This window comes from Apostichopus japonicus, chromosome 16 (genome assembly GCF_037975245.1).
Source record: "Apostichopus japonicus isolate 1M-3 chromosome 16, ASM3797524v1, whole genome shotgun sequence".
NCBI classification, from domain to species: Eukaryota; Metazoa; Echinodermata; class Holothuroidea; order Aspidochirotida; family Stichopodidae; genus Apostichopus; species Apostichopus japonicus.
In genome coordinates, this window is record NC_092576.1 from 6502465 (window position 1) to 6526263 (window position 23799).

General features: G+C 36.1%; 1 protein-coding gene across 6 annotated transcripts in view; it reads left to right on the plus strand.

Annotated features, from left to right (window-relative positions):
* Positions 1 to 23799, plus strand: part of LOC139982065 (uncharacterized) — a 76815-nt gene that overhangs the window by 6125 nt on the left and 46891 nt on the right. For 2 of the 6 annotated variants that reach the window (XM_071994578.1, XM_071994577.1), the window contains exons 6-33: positions 363 to 428; positions 824 to 901; positions 1273 to 1341; positions 2732 to 2878; positions 3034 to 3105; positions 3622 to 3693; positions 4719 to 4790; positions 6633 to 6719; positions 7062 to 7139; positions 7476 to 7610; positions 8503 to 8652; positions 9287 to 9364; positions 10072 to 10209; positions 11048 to 11191; positions 12343 to 12558; positions 12834 to 12905; positions 13244 to 13312; positions 14809 to 14886; positions 15909 to 15977; positions 16780 to 16851; positions 17028 to 17099; positions 18102 to 18170; positions 18310 to 18450; positions 19082 to 19153; positions 20116 to 20187; positions 21241 to 21306; positions 21847 to 21924; positions 23259 to 23443. In XM_071994578.1, coding sequence (XP_071850679.1) covers positions 363 to 428; positions 824 to 901; positions 1273 to 1341; positions 2732 to 2878; positions 3034 to 3105; positions 3622 to 3693; positions 4719 to 4790; positions 6633 to 6719; positions 7062 to 7139; positions 7476 to 7610; positions 8503 to 8652; positions 9287 to 9364; positions 10072 to 10209; positions 11048 to 11191; positions 12343 to 12558; positions 12834 to 12905; positions 13244 to 13312; positions 14809 to 14886; positions 15909 to 15977; positions 16780 to 16851; positions 17028 to 17099; positions 18102 to 18170; positions 18310 to 18450; positions 19082 to 19153; positions 20116 to 20187; positions 21241 to 21306; positions 21847 to 21924; positions 23259 to 23443 — 2717 coding nt within the window. Of the gene's footprint in view, positions 1 to 362; positions 429 to 823; positions 902 to 1272; positions 1342 to 2731; positions 2879 to 3033; positions 3106 to 3621; positions 3694 to 4035; positions 4110 to 4211; positions 4373 to 4718; positions 4791 to 6632; positions 6720 to 7061; positions 7140 to 7475; positions 7611 to 8502; positions 8653 to 9286; positions 9365 to 10071; positions 10210 to 11047; positions 11192 to 12342; positions 12559 to 12833; positions 12906 to 13243; positions 13313 to 14808; positions 14887 to 15908; positions 15978 to 16779; positions 16852 to 17027; positions 17100 to 18101; positions 18171 to 18309; positions 18451 to 19081; positions 19154 to 20115; positions 20188 to 21240; positions 21307 to 21846; positions 21925 to 23258; positions 23444 to 23799 lie in introns of those variants that run through there. The other 4 variants (XM_071994580.1, XM_071994581.1, XM_071994582.1 and 1 more) reach the window with 4 other exon arrangements.

The following is a 23799-nucleotide window of genomic DNA, read 5'->3' on the forward strand; positions in this document are numbered from 1 at the left end:
GGGAGGGGTGACTTGGAAAGATACGGAATATTTTCTGTGGAACAGCAGAAACTATAGACTATAATAACAACATTTGAACACAATTGTGGAGACATAGGTTTAGTCATATTTCTTGATTAATCATGTGAGTTCCATGAAACGAAGAGGAGTTTTTTTATGGGGGTGGGGGGGGGGGGGTGGTGAGGGGAGGGGAGGCAGAGGAAGAAAAAGTATTTTGAATGTCTTTTGAGTTTATTTAACATAATTGTATGAGAGATATCGTAGGTCAAAATCGAACGGACACTATAGGAGAATTAGATTTGTCGAAAGCAATTTTGAGATGTCTTTATTTTCGTGTATGTCATTTACTTTTGATTTCACAGAACCATTCATAATACAGAATTAACGTCGATACCTGACCTGTCTGATTGTACCAGTCTCGAGTGGTTGTAAGTATAACATGTATATACAGTTACTTTGTAATTGGTCTGACTGATTGTACCAGTGAAGGATAGATGTTTCAATGATTTCACCGATTGTACCAGTGTCTAATGATTAATGAATATACATGTCTTTTAAATAAAACACTGTCCTGTCTGATTGTACCAGTCTAAAGAAATATACCTCACTTCTGTGATGTGATATTGTAATATATACACGTTATCTATCACAAAGTTTAGTGTCTGATCCTGAAAAATACGAGCAATGTGAATTTGTGATATGTATATGGTGTGGGGATTACCGCAGGGCCCAGTGACCCGTGCGACCTCGTGAAATCATATATTGCATAAAATATGTCAAAGTTGAATAATAATGGTTAATGGTTTTTTCCCCGCATTTACAGAGATTTATCAAGAAATCAAATCAATTTTGATGTTGCGACTTTTGAAGATCCTGGTTTCTCGACAACAATCACACGAATGTAAGTCGAAGATAGATTCGATTTGTATGAAAGTTATAATTAAATATTTATTTGACTGAACCATCCAGCATTCATTGTTTCAATTCAAATGTCTAATTAAAGTTCGGAATTATGTGGATACAAATTTTGATGTTTTTCAATTTATCACAAAGATTCATTTTCCAGTTGACAAAATGGAGGAAATGCAATTATTTGTTTATTCTTTGTCGATCAAAATATAATTTAATATTATTTGTTATATTTAAGAACTGTCCCCCACCCCCTGCCCCATTAATATTCCTTTATAAGTTTAACTTACTTTGCGACGTACCCACACCTATAAAGTGGACAAAATATTTATGTTTTTTTGCTGTTTTTTATTACATTAATAGAAGCTTAATGGACAACCTCATCGACTGGGTTCCGGATAATATATTTTCTAATCTAAATGTTGAATACCTGTGAGTATATTTATATATATAGATATATTATACGATATGCTTTTCTATATGATATGTATACTTTCGGAGTAGGCTACAGCTGTACTCTAAATAGCGGATCAAATTTATAACATTTAAGAAGTTTATGTCGATGACTGATATACGGTTATTTATGTTTTATGGTAATTGCCGTTTTTCAAGGCGGCCTGAAAGCGGAGGGGTGGGGTGGGGGGGGGGGAGTTACGAACTGTCCCCATTTAATTTCGTTGAACTTTATTATCCAAATGAGACGTGCACTTGTTCTTTGGCCCATGAATATTTACCTGATCCTCTTGTTGAACCCGGGCCCTGGTGTTGTAGCCCACTGATCCCCTGCCAGTGTACCCCACTGATTCCCTGCCTGGGCCCTCATACAGGGTAGTAATATGACCAGCTTCATATAGGGCAGACATCATGATATAGTTTTATTGATGATTTTGAGACGTGAGTCTCTCGAGTATATAGAACGTAGCCTAACATACAAACACGCACATACATACATACCTACATGGATAATATTACATAATAGCAGTAACATATATGTGTGCAGTTTTAGCATATAGCTATACCATTATCGTACTTAGGATATCAACAGTTACAAAAATATGTCAAGACTTAAGTTTTATAGGATACAACCATCACGATACTAAATGAAAGAACAAATCATACTAGAGACTCAATATGAATTTTCGACAAATAACTGCTTAAATTAAATGTACACACCCACAAAGGGGGCAGGGATGGCGGGGGGGGGCAAGGGCGTAGGAACCGGGGGGGGGGGGGGGGGGCTGGGGGCGCCAGTCCCCCCAGTGAAAAATATGGAGGGGCGGAAGTATCATTCCGCCCCCCGCTTCGCAAGTCAGAAAACCCCTTTTTCATTTCCAGATGAGAAAAAAATCTCATTTGGAGCACCAAATTGCATCTAAGGCCAGGTGAAAATGCAAAATTATATACAAAATGGAGTGGGTGGGTTGAAGTGTGCTATATTGCACCAAATTTCATTTGAGGCCACCTGGAAATGCCAAAAAATTCCAAAGGGGAGGGGGACACCCCTCCCCAAGCCGGCCATCAGTCTTCAGCCCCACCCACTAAAAAGTACCTTCCTACGCCACTGGGGGGGGGGGGGGTGAGAGGAGTAGAATAGCCAGTTGCTAAGCTGATTAAATCTTTATAAATTTTTAGATTACAGTGGTTTAAGCACAAGGGAGGGGAGGAGAAGAGGGGGTGGGTGGTAGTAGAGCAAGAAGTAAGCATAGGTAAATGTTTTATACAACAAGAATGTAGACATTACGTCAAACTCTTTTCTTCCCATAATGACGTCATGTACCGAGTTACTAAGTTCATTAATCTTTATACAATTTTCATATTACAGTGGCTTGAGCAGAAATCAAATAAAACTATTTCCTAGCCAAGCTGTCAAGAATATGCCCAACCTCATATTTTTTTCTCTGGACGGCAATTTGATTGAAACGGTTTCTCGGAGAAACATCGAGCCATTTGGAAGCAGCTTGCAGCATCTGTAAGTTCAAATTAGCTTTCATTAATATATTTCATTCGTTGGTTGTATTTTATGAATTTATTTGACGAAAAGGAAAACCTATATTTTCTCATATTTCTCGAAAAGATGAAAAACTTTCTCATCTTAACAATTTTCCGTTTTATCTCCTTTGTCAGGAATTTAAGTAACAACGTTATCACCTACATCTCACCGAACGCATTTTCTATGTTACCCGGATTGAAGATATTGTAAGTACACGTTCCACTTCTTTTGACCTTTGACATGTCGAACTTATCCATATTCATTTTTAATAGAAGTCGCGATATTAGGAAAGCACGTATATAGCTTGAGACTGCGTGTTGATAGGGGTGGCATGGCCGGAGAAGGTGTGGGGGTGGGGGAGGTGCTGGGAAAATCATGAACTACCTTCGAATTTTTGAGTGTTTGGAATACCATTTTTTTCATTCGCTGAATCTTCGCGAACAACAAAAACTTTTTAAGGCCACATGGCATCACGTTGTATGCAAACATTGTAGACGTTACTGTTCATATTTATATGTTTGAACGAGAGGGAATAACAGGATAAAAATTGAACGAAAATAAAAGAACCATTCACTTCGCCCTTCCACAATTCCCATATTAGGAAAATCAATCTGGCCTCATGCACTCATCTTGTATACAGTAGAGTAATTTACTTCTCTAAAGGAGTTCATTGTTTCATCAAGTGTACTAATTTATGATTTGACGGATTTATTTCATTGTAGAGAATTACATCGGAACAATTTGGCCGAAATAAAAGCAGGAGTCTTTGCGAATATTCGGAATATCCTTCACATGTAAGTATTTGTGACGTTAAATATATACTAACAATTAAACATTCTATTCACACTACTATTTTCTCGGTTGAACGTACCCTCTCTCTCAGTCCCCTCTAACCCCTGCCTCTAACCTGACCCTCATTCGTGTTACAGTTAGCCCTCTCGTTCGCCCACCATAAAGGACACAAAGTATGTTGACAGAATTATTTCAATACTTATGTTATATGTGCAACTGACTTCGTGAGTGACCAGAAGAATCAGAACTCATATATTATGATTGTTACCCCTCGCGATATCATTTCCGCGAATTCTTCAACAGTAACTGCATGCATATCACACAGTGATACTGCATGTATGTATTCAGTATACATTGACAGCGATCGAATAAACTCCCCAGAAATGTATACACCTTGCTGTGATAAACTCTTCACACTGTAACTAGCCTGTTATAGACGAGAGTACTTGTGTTGTAAATATGGAAATGGCATAAACCTGAGATAGAACATAAACTATTTTGGTTGTATTCAACGTGGCAACGGTGTGAGAGAATACAGCATAGCATAGCATATGAGTGATTGACTGATAAAAGACGATGTTGCTAGGCCATAGCAGGCAATTTCAACTTAACCACGACTCGTGGCACGAGTGATCGGTGCAAAAAAAGCATAACGTTAGGCTGTAGGGCCTAGCCTATTAAGTAAAAATAATTATAATATAGCTCGGGTATAAAATTCTTGTACTGTGTTATACTACATAGGCCTATATACTAGCTACACCGTGATAGTGATACTGATAGACAAGCTTGTAGTTGCAGTGGTGTTAAGTTCATGTATTCCCCAACTTCCCCCTCCCCTCCCCACAAGCTAGGACTAGGAGAATGAAGTGTATTTTTTGAAACATTACTCTCTTCCTGGCATTATCTTCTTTTCTGCATATTTTTGTTTTGCTAATGTTTTTTTTTGTCTTTAAATCTTATCTTTTTTCACTGTTTTTATTGCAATGAACCTCAACTTTTATCCCCATTTTTCATTCTTGTCTATCAGTGACTTGAACTACAACAGGTTGAAGACAATATCTCACAAAGCTTTCACAAATATGCCAACCCTAAGGACATTGTAAGTATATATGTATTATCAGGCTGAGATATAAATGACATACTGCATTATACAACACCTAATTATATTCCGGCCATTTGATTGGTCAAGTGCTCGTCGATTGCATGCAAAATCCGCTCTATTGCACGCTATGATGATAGAACCATGCGTTATACTTTTTTGATAGCACTTTTTTCAATGGTAAGAGAGCAGAGAAACCTGTCTGTTCAAAACAATCTGTTGCATGAGTGCATTTTACATCCAATTATATCCAAATTTGAAGGTGTTGTATAAAACAAATAATGAATGGTTTCCATTCTTGCAATAGTGCAAATATTTCATTCGTTGAAAGATGTAATTTGTTCCATTCAACTCGGCTGCGCCTCGTTGAATGGAACAAATTACATCTTTCACCTCATGAAATATTTGCACTATTGCACTCATAACCATTCATTATTTGTATAATATTGAATACCTGCAGTGGTTAAGTTATCATTTCTCTTCCAGTAGCCCAGCCAGGCTAAACAACTACAAATCTTAAGTAAAAATTAATTATTTCTTGTCAGCTAAAGTAAGGAGGGAGAAATGTAGACATACACAATCAGCAAATTATGCTCCCAAACATTAAATTTGAATTTGTTCTTTCAACAGTTTGAGAGGAGGGGCTGGGTAAGGGGAGGGGGTGGGAGGAGTTTATCGGGGGAGGGGAGTTGGGGAACATGAGGAAGCTGGATGATGGAGGGGGGTATGGAGGAATTCTGAGAGCTTTATATAAGTTAAGGAAGGCCTGGTAGAGAATAATATAACAATGGATGCAAACTAGAGCCATCAGACAAAAGTTAGTTTCACAAAATGTATGAATGAACCCTAGATTGGGGACAAACTAAAACGAATGACCGAATGACAATTGACTTTGTACAGGGTTCATTATCACTTGCGAATGACAGCGAATGACAGCGAATGACAGCGAATGACAGCGAATGACAACGAATGACATCGAAGGACAGTGTTGATTGGAGATAGAATGTATGTATGTATGTGTGTATGTATGTATGTATGTATATGTGATCTTCCCGCAAGCAGGAACTCGCGAAAGAAGCCATGGAGGCTTGTAGACTCGCAAGCTGACCGAAGCCAATCTCTCGGCACACATCCATTTAACGTCCATGTCGGGAAGTTGTTATTGAACAACACCCTTGCCAGACGACACATATTGCTGTCGGCGGGGAATCGAACCGGGGATCTCATGACTGGGAGACGCCGGCGATGATTAACGGAGTGGAGTTATTGGTTTTCTGCGCAAAAATGATTTGCGGAAAATCGCATGTTGCGTGGTTGTAGGGTTTTGGTGTAATTTACGGATAGAAACCACAGGGAAAGTTTTTGTGTGAGAATGCGCTTGAGTGCTGTGCTTTTTACCCCTGTAGATTTATATAGTAAGATAACTGAAGCCGTTTCAAGATTATAGTATTGTTAGTTTCTAACAATTAATATCGAAAATGACGTTAAATTTACTTTTTAAAATCAGACTTACAATTTCGCTTGCTATAAGGTGCGTTTTTATCTTGTCCGTACTATACTAGATCTAGATACCCACGAAGTCTGAACTGTGATATCCAGTTGAAGCAAATGTCTGTGCTGTCATTACTGTCATTCGTTTTAGTTAACGCAATTTTTTAGTGTGTACAACATATTGTCATTCGTTACGTGTAACGCAATTGTCATTCGTTTTAGTAACACCCCTAGATTGTAAACAGTATATGAAAACCATTTGAAGAGATTCAAAATGTTTTATGGATTCCAGACATTCATGGTTTTAAGTGGGGATGACATGATAGATATTACTTCTTTTGAATTTTGCAGAATATTACATAACCAACAAGTGACCTACGAACTAACGACAATAATGTTTGATGCCTTTGTGAACATCAACGGAAACTTAACTACTTTGTAAGTATTTTAGCTTTTCAAAGTTAAATTTACATTAGATTACTGCAAACTTGGAAATTTAGTATCTCCTATGAAGGAAAAAGTAATTATATATATATAATTACTTTTTCCTTCAAAATATTTATATATATATAAATATTTTTCAAAATCTTTTGAGCGTTTCACTTTGAGGACTAATTTTATTTCTGGAAAAATATTAAACATGCAAGGGTTCTGTTTACAAATACTGCAACACATATTCGCGTTGGTGCCCATGTTGAATAGATTCTTGCCATGCGATGCTATATTAGTTATTATCTGTAATGTATTAGAAATCTAGCTCCATCCTATATTTTTCGACAGGTTTTTGAGTAGTAATGCTCTGACCATTTTCCCACACGCTGTCTTTGAGGAAGAAGAATATCTGGAGTTAAGATATCTGTGAGTATGATAAAACATTCTTGTCTGTCAAAATGCAATAGCCAAAAAAACTGCAATTCTTTCAGTTAAGGTATCTGTGAGTATGTCTGTCAAAAGGCAATGGCTAACAATTGCAATTCATTAAGTTATGTATTAAAACAAATGTCTGTTACCCTGTGCTATGTACAAAAACCAGGCATCTCAAATTAAACTGAAGTTTGCCAAGAAAATATACATTTTGATTCACTTGGAACATTGTGCGTACAACATGTAAGTTACTAGGTTTGAAATTTCTTAAACATACAGGTGAAACACATTCCTATGAATTAATGCTTTTTTATCCTTCTCGTTTTTCAGACATATTGATAATAATCAAATCACCAATATAACAGAGTTTACATCAGACCCCTACGGTGCTTTGAATCTGGAGTACTACGCCATTCAAGCCAATAACCTCAATCCGTTTTATGGCATTAGATATGTGGAGGAACTGTAAGTAATAAAATGTCGTTTCTCTTTCTTTGGTGGTAAAATGACAAGTCTTTAAGTAAAATGACTTAAGTAAACTGACTTAAGTAAATAAATCTCCATACTTGGCTTGAGATTTAAACCAAGCAGGGGCCTTTTGCCATATTGCATTTTTTAGAAATAGGTCATGGTTTTAAAGAGTGAAGTTTCTTTAGGTCTAGATTTTTCCCTAACAATCAGAACTTCATCAAATAAATAAGCAAATGGTGGGACAACTTGAAGCGTGCCTTAACTTGCCAGGGTGGCATGAAAAAACTAAATTATTTTAGAGTACCAATTTCTTTGCCATATCTCCAACAATCAGGGTTTCTTGAGATATTTTGCCAAGATTTGTTCTTTCCGTACAGGTTGTGAGTGAAAAGTAACTTTTGACCGCTGCATGTTAAGTGAAAGTGTTCATCTGTTTATTGTACAATCTGACCTCCGAGGACTTGAATACGTGATGCCGTAAAACGAATGCTAAATTAGTTAAAGTTCATAACCTAGGTGTATTAATTTATCAATGATGTAGTAAAGCATTGAGTCCAGAAAATAAAAGAAAAGAAATTAACGTCAATACAAGTCAAGACTGCTTGGAGGAGACTACTGCACTTCAAAAGCCTTACTGCAGAGCTGCCATCCAACATAATTCAAAGTAATATGCAAATCAGGTCTTGAATATTCATATCAAAAATTTGGCATATGTATTACAAAACTTGAAAAGCCTACAAATCAATTCCTATGCACAAGTGTTTTCAAGACTGTTTATAGTTTCCTTATAGTCTGTTTTGTTTCTTTTGTTAATTTGCTTTATATTACAAAAGCATTGTTAAAATATCAGCCAGGTTTCTTTCATTATTTTATCTTTTAATAAAAGGTATATTTCCAGTAACTTCATCCAGGGCACAAATGAAGATGACCTCTGTAACTTTTTGGCCTTGTCTCGTTTGGATATGAGTTACAACAACTTGGACGAACTCACTTTGAATAATAACACCTTTTCGTGCGTGACGACGATCACTACCCTGTAAGTAACGGTTACTATAGTAACAGTTATTAGTAATAATAGTTATTGCAACATTTTTCCTTTTTTTTTGTTTGTATTTGTTTGTATCCTCATCAAACTGTAGAAATTAATTGCAACTTGAGAAAGATAAAACTTTGTCAGCTTGGATTTCAGATGACACATCATGCTGAAACTTTTAAGAATTTTTTTTTTTGTGTGGTATGTTCTTCTGTGACAGAATCATAAGCTGTTGTTTGTCATGGTGCGATGTTCATTACCTATAAGTATCCATGACAACCACTTCCGTAGATTGTAGTGGTATTGAATACTTATTTAAGATTTTTGGAAGGGCTTGTCCAAATGAGAAAAGTGTTTTAAGCAAACTACTGTATCTGGAAATGTACAAAGGAACTGTTTAGAACAAACCAAATGATATAATGGGACAATTGAAGAAAAAAAAAACGTGAAGTGCTAGATATATTGGAAATATATGTCCTGTATGATTTGAAACAACTGGTTTATTTTGCTACATTACAGCCCTCTTTGCTGCAAAAACAAAAGCCAAAAATTTAGTTTGAGACATGATTGTCACAACAAGATACTTTAATATACCATTTTGTTGAACATGTTGATTTGTTTTTGTTTTCAAACTCAGCGCTCTTAGTGGAAACAGCTTTCATATTGTACCAGAAGCTCTTCGTTATGCAGTCCAGTTACCAAGTATCAATACACTGTAAGTGCTAGTTTAAAGTAGCGTTTAAAGTATGCCAACACAAGAGTACATTATTGAAATTTACGTCAAACCATTCTGTGTTTGATGATAGTTTTCGTTAGTAACTTCCTGTATATATTATGAAATAGTTGATGCAAAGATGTTTTTATTATTGTGCTTTTTTTAAGGTTGAAAATTGTAACTTACGTTCAATTAATTGAATCATTAACCCCACAATCAACTCAATTTATGGGCACAGAGTAATTTTTTGTTTTATGGACATTGTATCTCGCAAAAGTTTACCTTGGGGTTACTTACTAAGCTTAAGCTGTCCAGTATCCAATCGGCTTTATCGAAATAGTGAGAAAACCATAATATGAAACCTAATCTGGAAATTAACATCAAGGTTTACTTAATGCTGGTCCCCTAAGTGAAGTTTGTCCTTCACAGGAATTGTGAAAAGGGAATAAATTTGATGATTTCAAGTCAAAACTCCTGTGCAAATCATTTCTTCATTTTGATTAGAAGATGCCCAAAATCTCTTCATCCTCTCATGACATCAGCTCAGCTAGAATTTATTCCTGTACGTTAGAACTCTCAAATCTTATTAATTATTATTTATGATTTTTTTTGGGGGGCAATTATGTTTTGCATTTCCAAATTCACAGTTCATCTTCTTTCTTTACATATATCGTTCTGATGTTTCTTTTTTAAATTTTAATATTCAGAGATTTAACATACAACGCAATAACTTACTTGTCGGAAGGAGACTTCTCGAATCTGACGACTTTATCGTACCTGACGCTGGACTATAATTCCATCGTGATGATCGAAGATGACACTTTCCATGGAAACATTGATTTTATGTGAGTACAACAGTTGGATGTTACGATATCAAGATAACTGAAGAAACTGGCTAAAACCGACCAACCAAATCAATATTTTATAAATGTATGAATTGCCCTACAAGGTTAGTTTTCATAGCATGTCAAAGGTTCAAACATTGGTTCTATGTGAGTACAACAGTTGGATGTTTCGATTTCAAGAAAACTGTCATGTTAGAAATATCACCTCCTGAAGAAACTGGCAAAAACCTACCAGCCAAATCAATATTTTATAAATGTATGAATTGCCCCACAAGGTTTAAGTTTTCATAACATGTTAAAGGTGACAGGTATATGAGACGTTACAACAGGTATATAACAGGTTTTTACATGACTTATCCCTCTCTGCACCGTTGGTTTTATTTATTGACATTAGTCACTGTGGAAGTTTACTGTCCTAAAGGGGCATAATCAATAATATCAGTTGCAACTAAGATTGGTCAGGGTTTTTGCTTAAAAAGTGTGGTGGTCGTGTGGCCATATTTGTGTAGAAGGAAAAAGTCAAAAATTATTTTGGCTAAAGGTCAAAAAACTTTGAAAGTGCCGCTGTCTGTTTACCTGTATTTTGCTATGCTCTAATAATACCAAATAATGCTACTCTCAGGGAAAAACATAATATCCACCATGGTCGTATCACTTATCTTTTGTTTGATTTGGGGATGAAGGAGAACGTACAGTGGAATTTGTACTTTATCGACTGTGAATGCACCCCAAACAATGGGTTAGATATAAGAATAATTGGCTGCTCGAAAATATGTATTCATATCATAATCCCATCATCAAATTGAGTTGACTTATTTTATCTTTTTTTGTTTTTCAGATATCTCTCCAACAATAACTTCAACTTTCTGCACAGCAACCCTTTTCGTAACTTGAGCCAGCTCATCACTTTGAGGCTATCGAGTAACCTGATTGATGAGATTCCCGACACGGCTTTTGATAACTGCATCAACTTAGACAACTTGTAAGAATTTACCTTCACCTTTACGCAGGGCAGCAAATCTGAGGGGACGGGGTGTCAGAACAGAGGGGGGGGAAGGGGGTTTGGGGATATGCCTCCAGTTTTGTGAAATAACCTCAAATTTTGCCCCTATTCTTATAGTATTATTTACCCCTCTTTCTTGACTTTGGTAAGGACAGATTGCTCAGTTTTGTATTATATTAATCAAAATGGTAAGTAAGTAAATGCTCTGTTGTTGTTCTAAATTGTAATATATAATTGTAATACATTGTATATATATATATATATATATATATATATATATATATATATATATATATATATATATATATATATATATATATATATAGATATATATAGATATATATATATATATATATATATATATATATATATATATATATATATATATATATATATATATAGATATATATTCAAGCAGTTCTTGTGGAAAACTAAAAAAGAAGAAGCATTCTCCACTATTTCCTTCAAAAATAAAGTTACAGTAAATGTCAGACAGAACTGAAATCTTCAGAGTGAAGGCTGGCAGAGTTCCCCAACCTAATGCCTTAAGAGCCCCAATACCTGGTCAGCGAAAGAGTGTCAGCTGATTCTTTTGTGCGCCAGATTGAAACATCATTTGCAGGTTGGATTATGTCATTCGGGCTACCTATTAATAACCCTAGTAATTTAAAAGAAATACGTGGAGATTAATTTGTAGATGTTATGATCTTGATTTAAATGGATTTACCTCTGTGTGTTGTACACACCATTAGTATAGTCTGTAAATTCTACATAATAACGTTCTTAGCGTCACACATCTTTAATGGGGCAGTCACAAACTAGAATATCGCCCTCTTTATTCTTGTTCTACTTCTGATATAGGCTCATGTATTTGTTATCAGAGAAAAAAACCCAAACTGACATATTTGATGCTGGTTAATGCCTGGTTATCCACCAGTCTAGCATAATTGTGTGTTAACCCCTTTTATGCTAATAGCATAAATCACCATTCCCTGGCTGGTCACCACCAAGAATATTGCCCTATTTCTTCTCAGATTAACCGTTACAGGAATCCTCTTACGCTGAGCTAATTTTCAGGAGTTTTCCCTGTCATCAGAGTTATGTTTTGTATGTTCTACTTCCCTTGGCAGGTATCTGGACAACAATGCCATCGGCCGGATTCTGCAGACTACCTTTGAACACTGCCCTCTATCTGGGACACTCGCCCTCCACAACAACGAACTGGCTTATATCGAGGACGGATCGTTCGCGCATATAACAAGTATAAGCCTCATCTATCTTCACTCCAATCAACTGGTGGATATACCACTCGGGGGAGACTTCAATTCTCTTACCATGCAGAGGCTGTAAGTACTAAATTTAGTTTCTTTTGGCAGTCTGTTTTCAGATTTTCTAACACAAAAAAAAAATCAAAAGAGGATGAAATTAATAACGGCAGAGAAAGGGAAAAAAAGGAAAGTGGACAGGAGGGTTAACAGGCCAAGAGAAAGGGATGGTGAAGGCAGAGCTCTGTAACCATAGCAACATGATGAGGATGTCAATTTCATTCATGCGTCACCATGGCAATTTTTTCTATAATCATGTTTATGATGAAATGAATGTTTTTTTGTCCTCTATACAGGTATCTCCAAGACAACCGTATCACGGCCGTGAAGTCAAACACGTTTAAAAACATTACTGGTCTATCTCAGCTGTGAGTGGCTTCTCTGACTTATCTGTATCTAGCAGATCAAGTCTTCTTTTTGTAGCATTTTTGTCCACTTGTTCACTAGCCATGTAAGTATGCTTACCCGTGAATTCGCTGTAGGCCAGCTTGTGCTCGTTTGATCAGTGTTGTCCTCAACGAATAAAATTTAACGAGTGTGACCGATGCTTATATCTACTTCCCTAATTAATAAAATCAAGTGTAAATTACTGCTACTGTAAGTTATGTCGGTGCATGTTATTTGTAATCGAAGAAAAGAAGAAAAATGAAGAAGTATTTTTGACTCATTCTTGTATCTGCGCTGTCTATATTCTATTTTTCTACAGGTACTTAAGTGATAACCAGATATCCTACATAGGCAGAAAGGCCTTCAACACGATTGCCGGTTCCTCGCTGTGAGTGTCGTCAGACAAAAAACCTAAATTCCTTTTCCTCTAGTTTTATTACATTTTTAGATATCGGTTTCGGTTTTCACATTTTCAAGACATTCTGAAGGGAAAACAGAGACAGAGAAATACATAGAGAATACAGAAAGAATACATAGAGAAATACATAGAGAATACATAGAGAGAATACATAGAGAATACATAGAGAATACATAGAGAGAATACATAGAGAATAAATAGAAATACATAGAGAATACATAGAGATAATACATAGAGAATACATAGAGAATACATAGAGAAATACAAAGAGAATACATAGAGAAATACATAGAGAATACATAGAGAATAAATAGAAATACATAGAGAATACAGAGAAATACAGAGAGAATACATAGAGAAATACATAGATAATTCAGAGAGAAATACATAAAGAATACAGAGAAATACAGAGAGAATACATAGAGAAATACATAATGAATACAGAGAGAATACATATAAAATACAGAGAGAATACATACATGATATGTTCAAAGAGATGTTTGTCTGAGACTAATGTTGCCCGATAGGTCTTAATAGACAAATTTCTTCGGGACAAATTTATAGAAACAGAAATGAAATCATACATAAAGTCTTCTTGAATAACATTTTAACAGCCTGGTAGAAAATGAAAAGCCGTCTGACTTTGTTTGATGATGAGAAATACAGCTTGCCTGGTCAAAGGTCAAACTACAGTTTGATCAATTAACGAGAATTAGTGGACTGATTTTCTACGTATTTTGCGACATTTTTGAAAATACTGTCTTTTCCTCTGAAACATGTCTGTTATGTTTCCACTAAAGATTGTATTCAGATTTTTGGCGGTTCTTTGCTGAGCATTAAGTAACAGGACTAAACAATTTTATGATTGTTTCCTTTGATTTTATCTGGCTCCTGTCAGCGTGTGGCTGAATCTTTGAACAACATCATTTAATAAATCACAAATAAACCCACAGTGAAATGCTCTCAATTTTAAAGTTGAATAGTTAAAAAATATGAAATTTTACTGGATTTTTATAAAGCTTAAATTGATTTTTTTCACCCCAATTAGGAAAAGATCAGTGCTTATTTGCCTTCTTTAGAAGAAAGAAATGGGGAGGGGGGGGGAGGGTGAGGAGAGGAGATGAGAATTGTGCCGAGGGGGTCGAGCTGTTTACATTTTTCAGTTTGATGACTGGTTGGATGAGACAGGGGTCAGGGGGGTAGATGTTGGCAGTTCCAGGCCCTATGGGTAGAAAGAGGGGCTGGGAAATATGTGCCAAAGAAAAAATGTGTTGCCATTTTCATCATATACTGAAAGGGAAAAACTTCAAGAAAGGGGCCTAGTGACCTAATCCTCCCCAGGGTCTGATCTTACTCTTGACACCCCTGGTTGATGATTCCCTTCCCCTACCACATCCCCCTCCCCTCATCTCCATGCCCCCATGCTTCCATACTTTTATTGTTAATATATTTATTTTCTGTTCCAGTGATATCTACCTCACCAACAATCCTCTTAAGACAGTTAACCCGTACTCCTTCTACACCATAAGCAATGGTAGATATTTGTAAGTACAAAACAATGGGTATATTTTGGGGAACATAATTCTCTTAAGACCGTTAACCCATACTTCTTCTACGCCATAAGCAGTTGTAGATATCTGTAAGTACAAAACATCGGGTATATATTGGGGAACATAATCCTCTTAAGACAGTTAACCGGTACACCTTTTACACCATAAGCAGTCGTAGATATCTGTTAGTACAAAATGTTGGCTATTTCTTTTGGAACATATACCACGATGGGCTTTTCTTACATTTGATAAAACACATGGAAGCACTGTTATATTTCAAATATAAACAAAATATATCCTAAAATAGGGACTTTTCAGTTCACTTCTAGCTACGAGGGCCAGTCAAAATAGTTGAAAATATTTTTTCTTCTATTACTGGATATCAGATAAGCTGGCAAGCGTCAGACAGATTAGTTCATTTAGAGACTAAACTACGTAAACCGTGGTGGAAAAGACAAAAAAGCAGAAATTATTTAAAGCATGTTATGATGAAAACCCTATGTTGACCATTTCTCTCAATATTATTATTTTTTTCCTTTATGAGAAAAATATTTGCAAAGTAAAATACCAGACAGAACGGGAAAAAATGCTGCTATCACCCCGATTAAGTAATGTTTAAGGTTTGTCTGTAGTGTGTGCAAGCCTTACCCCTTATGAGTCTGCATAAACGATTAGTGAAAGATTGTGAGTCAATCATTTTCTTTGATTGGCTCCTGATGGAAATATTTTGTGGGCCACATATGGCCATGCATATGTACGGCTTCCTTTCAAGAACCACAATCTAAAGCGACATAACTGACTTTTGCCCCTTTTGACTGTTGTCCCACCGTGTGTTGTTTTTAGGACATCTGTCAGGGTTCCATCGATTGGGTATTGGTCCTCACCCACACCACAGTCTGTTTACCCCTGTTAGCCAACTCTGTTTGATGGCAATAAAAAATAGTCAAAAGACCGGCCAATTTTGACAGCAAACTCTTGATATAACACCCAGGCATTTTATTTGACACCTTTCGCAGATACATGGAATCAATGGAGCTGACTACTCTGCCAAATAATCTATTCCATGATGTCTCCTTCACAGATATGTAAGTACCTCAACAACAACCCATTGAGTTCAGCCTCGTTCACACTGGAGAACGTAAGGGGGATCTGATCCTGTAAGTGTGATCGATATCTGTAGTGCGAACGCTTGCCCACTCAGGATTGAAACATGCAAAGTGTGTTCTATCTTTGAGGGAAGATCCTGACCCTGTTAGGCTGATCAAGTTTGTAGTGTGCACGCCTGGATATTGTGACCCAGGGTCTCATCTTACCCTCCTCACTCCTTCATAAACTGAAAGGAAGGTTCAACATTGTGACCATCTAGTGCTTTCCTTTCCAAGTTTGATCCACGATCCGTTCTCAGATGTGGAACCGTCAGGGATCAGCTCTGTTACCTCTCAGCGGGGAAACACCTTTACTGATGCCCCTTACCTTCTCCAATGGGAACACAGACTTTGAATCAAGGGACAATGATATCCTGAATGTGTGCTAGTCTATGGTAACTGTTCAGATATACGAAGAGCAAAATTTTGATAAATTTTTAAATCAAGAATTATGCCAGGCATATCGAAAGTTTTGGCTTTGTGATCATTGTGTTCCTTTGAGATTCGATGAGATGAACACCTGCATCTCAACTTACAGATCAGTGCAGGGATGAAATAAGATCCATGTTTTCTCTAGTTATGAGATATTAAAGGATCTTGGAAATTTCGAAGTAGGTGTCATGACTGATTCATTGTGGTATAGGTGGTCGAGTTATTGGTATCATTTTTATACATCCAAGCTGGTTTAGATATGTCTTCCCTCCCCAAACTTTTCATCTTTGTTTCTCATCCTTTGCCGCAGAAATCTGAAATATAACAAGATTGCAACAGTCGAAGAGGATGCGTTTTACGACACTATCGTTAGCAGGGACCTGTAAGTCAATTTAATTTTCTTTTTGCTTGTCTAAGTATGCGAGGGAAATAGCGTGTAATGCAGCAATCCGAAAACGTTTTTAGGCCAATCAAATATATCAAAATGATTCTTGAAAAAGACCCTCAACGTCTCTTGTGAAACTATTTTTTATTTTCCTCTTTTCTTCTTTCATACAGGTATCTTGATAACAATCTAATCGATGAATTTCAAGGCCGAATGTTCGGAGGAAGCTGCTCGGTGGATAAATTGTGAGTTGATGTTTAATATCGTTTTACCTATTTTTTTATTCAATTTGCTTGAATAAATCATTTGATTAATTACGCCTGCAGATTTCCAAAACTCTGAGCTGAGTAGTTCCGTTATTTTCGACTGAAGTTCTCACACTTCATTTTTCTCGGTTTTGTTTTTTCTCGGCTGATAACCTTAACGAAAGTTACATTACCATCTCCAAATTGACGTTAATTTATTTCTGCAAAGTTATCTGAAAATTTTACTATGGACAGAACAATTTTGTGATGTGACAGTAGTCAATAAATTTATTAAAACTAATAAATAGAACGAAAACAAATTAATATAAAACTTAACCTAACGAAGCAACATCGGTTTTTCGATCTTTTTAAAACTTTCTCATAATATTTGACTGTCAGGATCATGAAGGGAGGAAGTGTTGCTTATGTTTTATTTTAGTTTGGTGAACACAAGGATTAAAAAGCCGAAAATTAAGCTCTTTTTGGAAGCTTTTGAGGCCTCAAAATTCAGGATAATTACAAGCTGAATTTGCCAGTAGACATCAACAATATAAACATTTGATTTTGTCGGTCAACAATCGTCAGTCCCCCAAAAATGTTGTGATTTCTGTATCCGATATAAAGCCCATTATTACTGCCCAACATAAGTTATATTCAATGAGCTCCTCTTAAATGCCTGAACGGTTTATAAAAATGTGTGTTGTAAATTTAGGAAAATGTCAGTGACAGTTTACCCAATGTATTGCTTAAACATTTAAATTTTTTAGTAAGTGTGTAAAATTGTGAAATTCTTCCTAATATCAAACATCTATCCATTTATAGTCGTGGTGAAAGCCTGCCAAGCTTTGATCCCGGCAACGTTGCAAGATTGTGCCATTATTATGGCAAAAATTTGACATTTAAAATATATTGTTTTATTGATCTATATCCTTGATATAAATAAAGTACTATTCAGTTATAAACTCCAGTTTTGTACTCTTACAAATCTTTTCCGTAAAACAGACACTTACAGAATAACAAGATACCTTCGTTACCCGGGGATGTTTTCGACGAGGTCTCGATAAATGAAATGTAAGTATTTTCTCTTTTTTTCCCATCGTCAATGCACTTCTCTAGGTACGGAAAATTGATTGAACTAAGAAAAATTACTGAAAGTTTGAAGATTAAAAACAAAAAAAATGTTGAAACCGTTGTTTTGCTCTCTTTGCAGCTTCTTGGAGTACAACAAAATGACGTCATTTCCCGGCCAGGCTCTGTCCAGCCAGACTTTGACAGAAATTGATATTTCAAACAACCTCATCTCGGTGATTTCACAGGACTCCTTCGACACTCATTCCAGTTTAGAACTCTTGTAAGATTCCAAATCCAACTACTTATCTTTAAAACTCTAGAATTTCAAGACCAGCCTTTCCCGACAGTTTAATAAGCCCTTGCACCTGTATATCAAGAAGAAATGCTGCAGCCCCTTGCAGCAAGGCTGCATGAATAAAAGAAAAAATAGTTGAGATTGATTGTCTGCAAAGCCTATTGCATGAAACTATATAGCACAAAATGTGACAGCCTTTGAGCCTGGCTACAGCCCCCTCAGCATCTCTCTAAGTCCTCCCTGTCAAGTATAAAAGGAACCTCAGCTGTTTTGTATGTAGAAGGTTTGAATAATTCATCATAGTTTATACTGGCTGGGGATTTTTTGAGTAGTTTGTGGAGAAATTGGAAGTTCCTTTGATGTCAAGAGATATTCCTCCGTCTGTATGTCTGTGCGTTCGTTTCTTTCTTTCTTTCTCACAAGATTGGTAATATTTTCTTTGTGACATGTTGCTCCTTTTTCCAGACTTTTGAAGCCAACTTAATTTTTTGGCATGGAGAAAACTCTTTAAGGCCACTTCTCTCGAAACCAAAGTTAGTGCAGTTAAGTGGATTGTTTATCTTTTAATACATGTGTTTCTGTTTATTTGTTTGTTTATTTGTTTTTTTATCTGCAGAGATTTAAGTTACAACCAAGTCACAAGCATACCCGCTGGTCTCTTATCACCACTTTCAAGCCTGGAAGAGTTGTAAGTTGTGCAAAAAGAAAACACATTCGATTGTTTGCTACTCAATATACAGAAACGGGGAATAATTTATCCGTCGTCACTAGACAAAATGCATTGCATGAAAACCAAATTGCTATTATGCAAGTGCAAAATATGTATAGCAGTTTTCAGTACACAGGAACGATAGTATTATTAAAGGGACAAAATTCATAGACTTCAAAACTGATACACAAAATATGAATACAGAGATTGCTACTGCTGTAGTATATTCAATAGTGCAATGCTGCCCTCTTTTTCAAAAGTTCTATGTTCAATTAATATCACAAATTGTTAGAGTCTATGTGAGGCGATTCTACTTTTTCATTTTACTTTTGTACCACGGTTATAAAGGAGATTGCCACTGCTGTAATATATTTAATAGTGAAATACTGCCCGCTTCTTTCAATAGCTCTATTTTCAATCAATATCACAGCTCGTTGGAGTCTATGTGAGGCTATTTTACTTTTGTACCACGGTTATATAAAGGGGATTGCTGCTGCTGTTATATATTCAATAGTGAAATGCTGCCCTCTTTCTTCAAAAGTTCTATTTTCAATAATTATTAAGTGATTTGGTTACATTACATTACATTACAACCAATATCACAACCTTGTTGGAGTCTGGTTATGGGAGGCTATCCTACATTTGTACCACAGTTATATAAAGGAGATAGCTGCTGCTGTAATATATATTCAATAGTGAAATGCCGCCCTTATATTTCCAAAGTTCAACTTTCACTCAATGTCTGACTATGTGAGGTCACTCTTCATTTTTGTACCACCGGTACGTTGACATTGTCTGTTATCGTAATATTTAAAAGGAAAGGTAAATTGCTCTCTAGTCTCTAAGATAGAGATAACCCTTGATAAAAAATTGGAAATAAGAGATATACTATGTAAAGTTTAATATCTCTCTGAGTTCATTTATTTTTCTGATGATTTCAGTCTTTTTCATCACAACAACATCTCGTGGGTGGAAGCTGGAGCCTTTGATGGGCTGACTAGTCTCGTGGATATGTAAGTGATTGTATCAAACTTCATGCCCACTCCAGTTACCCCCTACCCATATGGTATAACCCCTTCCCTTATGCCCTGCCACATACACCCATCCCAAACCACCTATGTCCTAAATTGCTTAATACCTGAGAAGCACTAGGGTTCAAGATGATCATGAGATGGTTGTCAAGACCATGCTTGTATTCATATGAATGGAAAGATAAAATAAGTTTCTGTCTTCGGGGATAGAGGCGTAAATTCAAGTCTGTGATGCAACACTGTTTCTGTACACACAACACTTTAAGACTAATTGTAATAAAAATGTCATTGTTTCGTATCCAGTCTGTGAGGGTCAGATTATATTTCCTCCTGTAGTCATGGGACATTCTGTGTGTAATTACATAATCTATATTAATGAGATTACAAAATGTGTCTTTTTTATATCCTTCTTCATGGATATTCAACATTTTTACATGGCAACTATTAGTAACCAGTGCTTAATAGTCTTAATAGGTTAGATACAGTTGTGCCATCTGAGGCTAATGATATCAATTTCAAGAACCTTTGTTAGTGGGTTGCAGATTACACAGGTTATCATTGACCAGGGGTAATATAACGTCTGTAAAGCGCTTTGAGACCTATCGCTGGTATAAAGCGCTATATAAAAAGCAAATATTATTTATTATTATACCTACCAAACATTTTCTTCTTCTTAAAATTTAGAAGTAGTTTGTATTTAAATAATGCAGTTGAGTTTATAAAAATCTTGCATTTATTTTTAAAAATGTAGTTGACATCTTGCAATGTGACAAAATAAAGCTAGGACAAGCAGTTAGGCCAGCTTTGTATATATTTTTTTTGTATATATATCTTCTAATTTTAGTAAGGAAATTAAATGTGCTCAAACCAATACTTCACCATACTGTTAAATGTGACTGAAGATCCCTCCCCCCCCCACCCCCTTATCATGGCTGGATTGGGTGATTTAGGTCGTAACAGGATTGCGTTCCATGTTATCACCAAGTACAACATTAAATATATTTTTACTCTTGCTGTGTTTTTGGTTTTCCACAGAGACTTACAGAATAACTATTTAATTCATTGGCCAAATATTGGAGAAGTCGCAATTTTAGAGAATCTGTAAGTCCAAATCGCTCTCACCACCTTTTTTTCTTTTGTAGAAATTTTTTATCTTTCATAAAATGTATCCATTTGTAAAAGTGCAAAACATCGTTTAACTTCTCGTTTAGATTGATAGAGTATATATAATTGCAGAAATGTAACAGGTTCCTCAACAGAAGGCGAGAGAATTAGTCACAACTGTTCGTAGTGGGGAATATGGACGTGCTTATATGGGGGTATGACTGATGAAACTTTGTAATATTTACAAAGTAATTTTACTGTGCAAAAGTACAAGTACGACAGCATGAGTACACTTGAGTACAAATAGAATTCTTCCTTGGTATTAGTACCGGTACAAGGCACTTAGTGAGTGTACCAGTACATAACGACCAAATCGAATGAGGGACCGTGCGAATGTCCCGGGATGGGAATCACATCTTAATTTGACCGAGCAGGGAATCACCATCCAGATATTCTCACTCTAATTCCATATTTAATTTTCATTCCTTCCCATTTGTGATTTTTCTAATTTGGACTTGGTTTCCTTTTCTCTTGCAGGTATTTACAAAACAATTTAATCTACAGCTTTGAGGTAGACGCTTTCTCAGAGTTGGATAACGAGACTTTGGTGTCTATGTAAGTACAAAGATATGTTTCACTCTTATGCATAGGCGTAGGTGCCTCATTTGATTTGGGGGGGGGGGGGCTGTAACGACCTGCCCGAAAAATATAACCAAAATTTTTCGAGAGAATGGTCTGTAGGGGCGCTGGTAGGTGCCCGAAAAATTCTCAGCATATTGCCCAAATTTTCACCAAAAAATTTGAAAAACACACTGCAAATTATTCTTCTTTCAGTAGGTGCCTGAAAAATTCTCAGCATATTGCCCAAATTTTCACCCAAAAAATTGAAAAACACATTGCAAATTATTCTTCTTTCAGTAAGTGCTCGAAAAATTCGCAGCATATTGCCCGAATTTTCACAAAAATAATTGTTTAGGGGGGGCTGCAGCCCCCCGCCTCCTACGCCTATGCTCTTATGTAATGGCATACTGTAAACTATTGTAACTGGATATTTTTATTTTGTTGGATGTCTCATTCCTAGTGGATGAAACCGATCCTTCCGTATTGCTACAACTTTAGAAAACTCTAGATTTAATTCTCAACTTTTCAAATTGTCTGTTAACTGTAAAATTCTTATTCACAAAGGCTCTGTCGTAATTCTGTTTAGCTTTAGATCAAACTTTAGCCTGTCAAAGTCAATCATGTTATAATTTTCATACGAGTCTTGTTGCTTGAAGCTGGAAGCTTGACCTTTTCTGATGCCTTGACCAATTTGCACATGTTGTCATAAACAACATAACCAGGTGAACATCTGTCCTGAAAGGAGAAAGCATCTCTCATATCTAATAGGTAGTCCTAAGCTGGCTGCACACTGCCCGACTGAAGGGCAAGGCATGACATAATTCAACCTTGGCAAATACTTGTTAGTAGGTGGGGATGCAGGTGTTCTTATATGAAGCTACAACTGAAACAAAGTCTGCTAGTTTTATTAAAGTGGCATTGGTTTATGTCCGAGAAAATCTAAACATTTAAAAACATTCGCCTGACTGGCAGTCTATCAGCAGTTTGCGACTTTCGACAATTGTAACCGACAATGGGGAAATGATTTTGCATGTGATTTATCAGTTAACAAAAAAACAGTCGTTGTGTGTCCTCATCATTGGTACAGTATGTAGAAGCCATTACAATTCTATTGGTTACGACATTTCAAAATGAGATAGGTTGTGTTTTAGTAGACTTTAAACCGTTCCAATTCACATTTAAGTGACTTTTTGAAATTTTGGGAAAAACAGCAAGTCGCCATATAACGAAATTCCAAAGCAATGTGTAGTTATAGGTAAAAAAAAACCCCTTAATATATAAAGGGAAAAGGTAATGATGGTTTAACAATTTTGTCTTTAACTCACCAGTAATTTTGATGGAAATCTAGTCGGCTGTGACTGCTGGCTGTACGAAACGATGAAACCCTACAGAGAATATATCGTAGGAGGCGAGTGCCACACTCCAACGAGAGCTGCTGGTGTAACTTTCAACGTTATACAACAAAACTCTGGCGTGTACTTCAGAAACGTCCCTAAAGACTACTTCAGATGCAGTGAGTTGTAAATCAAATATAACAAACATAATGAGAGAAAACACATTTATAACGTCATCATGCTATAGGGTAGAGGTTAATTTTAAACAGATGGCCGATAGGACAAATCAACATGGCAAAAGTTTTCATGCAGGCTATGTTAAATTAAAGTATTTGGAAAGAGACTAATGAGGGAGAAACGTTTATTATTATTATTATTACACCTGTACTTATAGAGCGCAATATCCCGAAGCTCAATGCGCTGAACAAACAAGTAAACATTACAACAATTAACCATAGACTTCCTTGAAGTAATGCGTTTTCAACAAAGACTTTAAGGTAGAAACAGAACATGCATTCTGAATGTTTGATGGGAG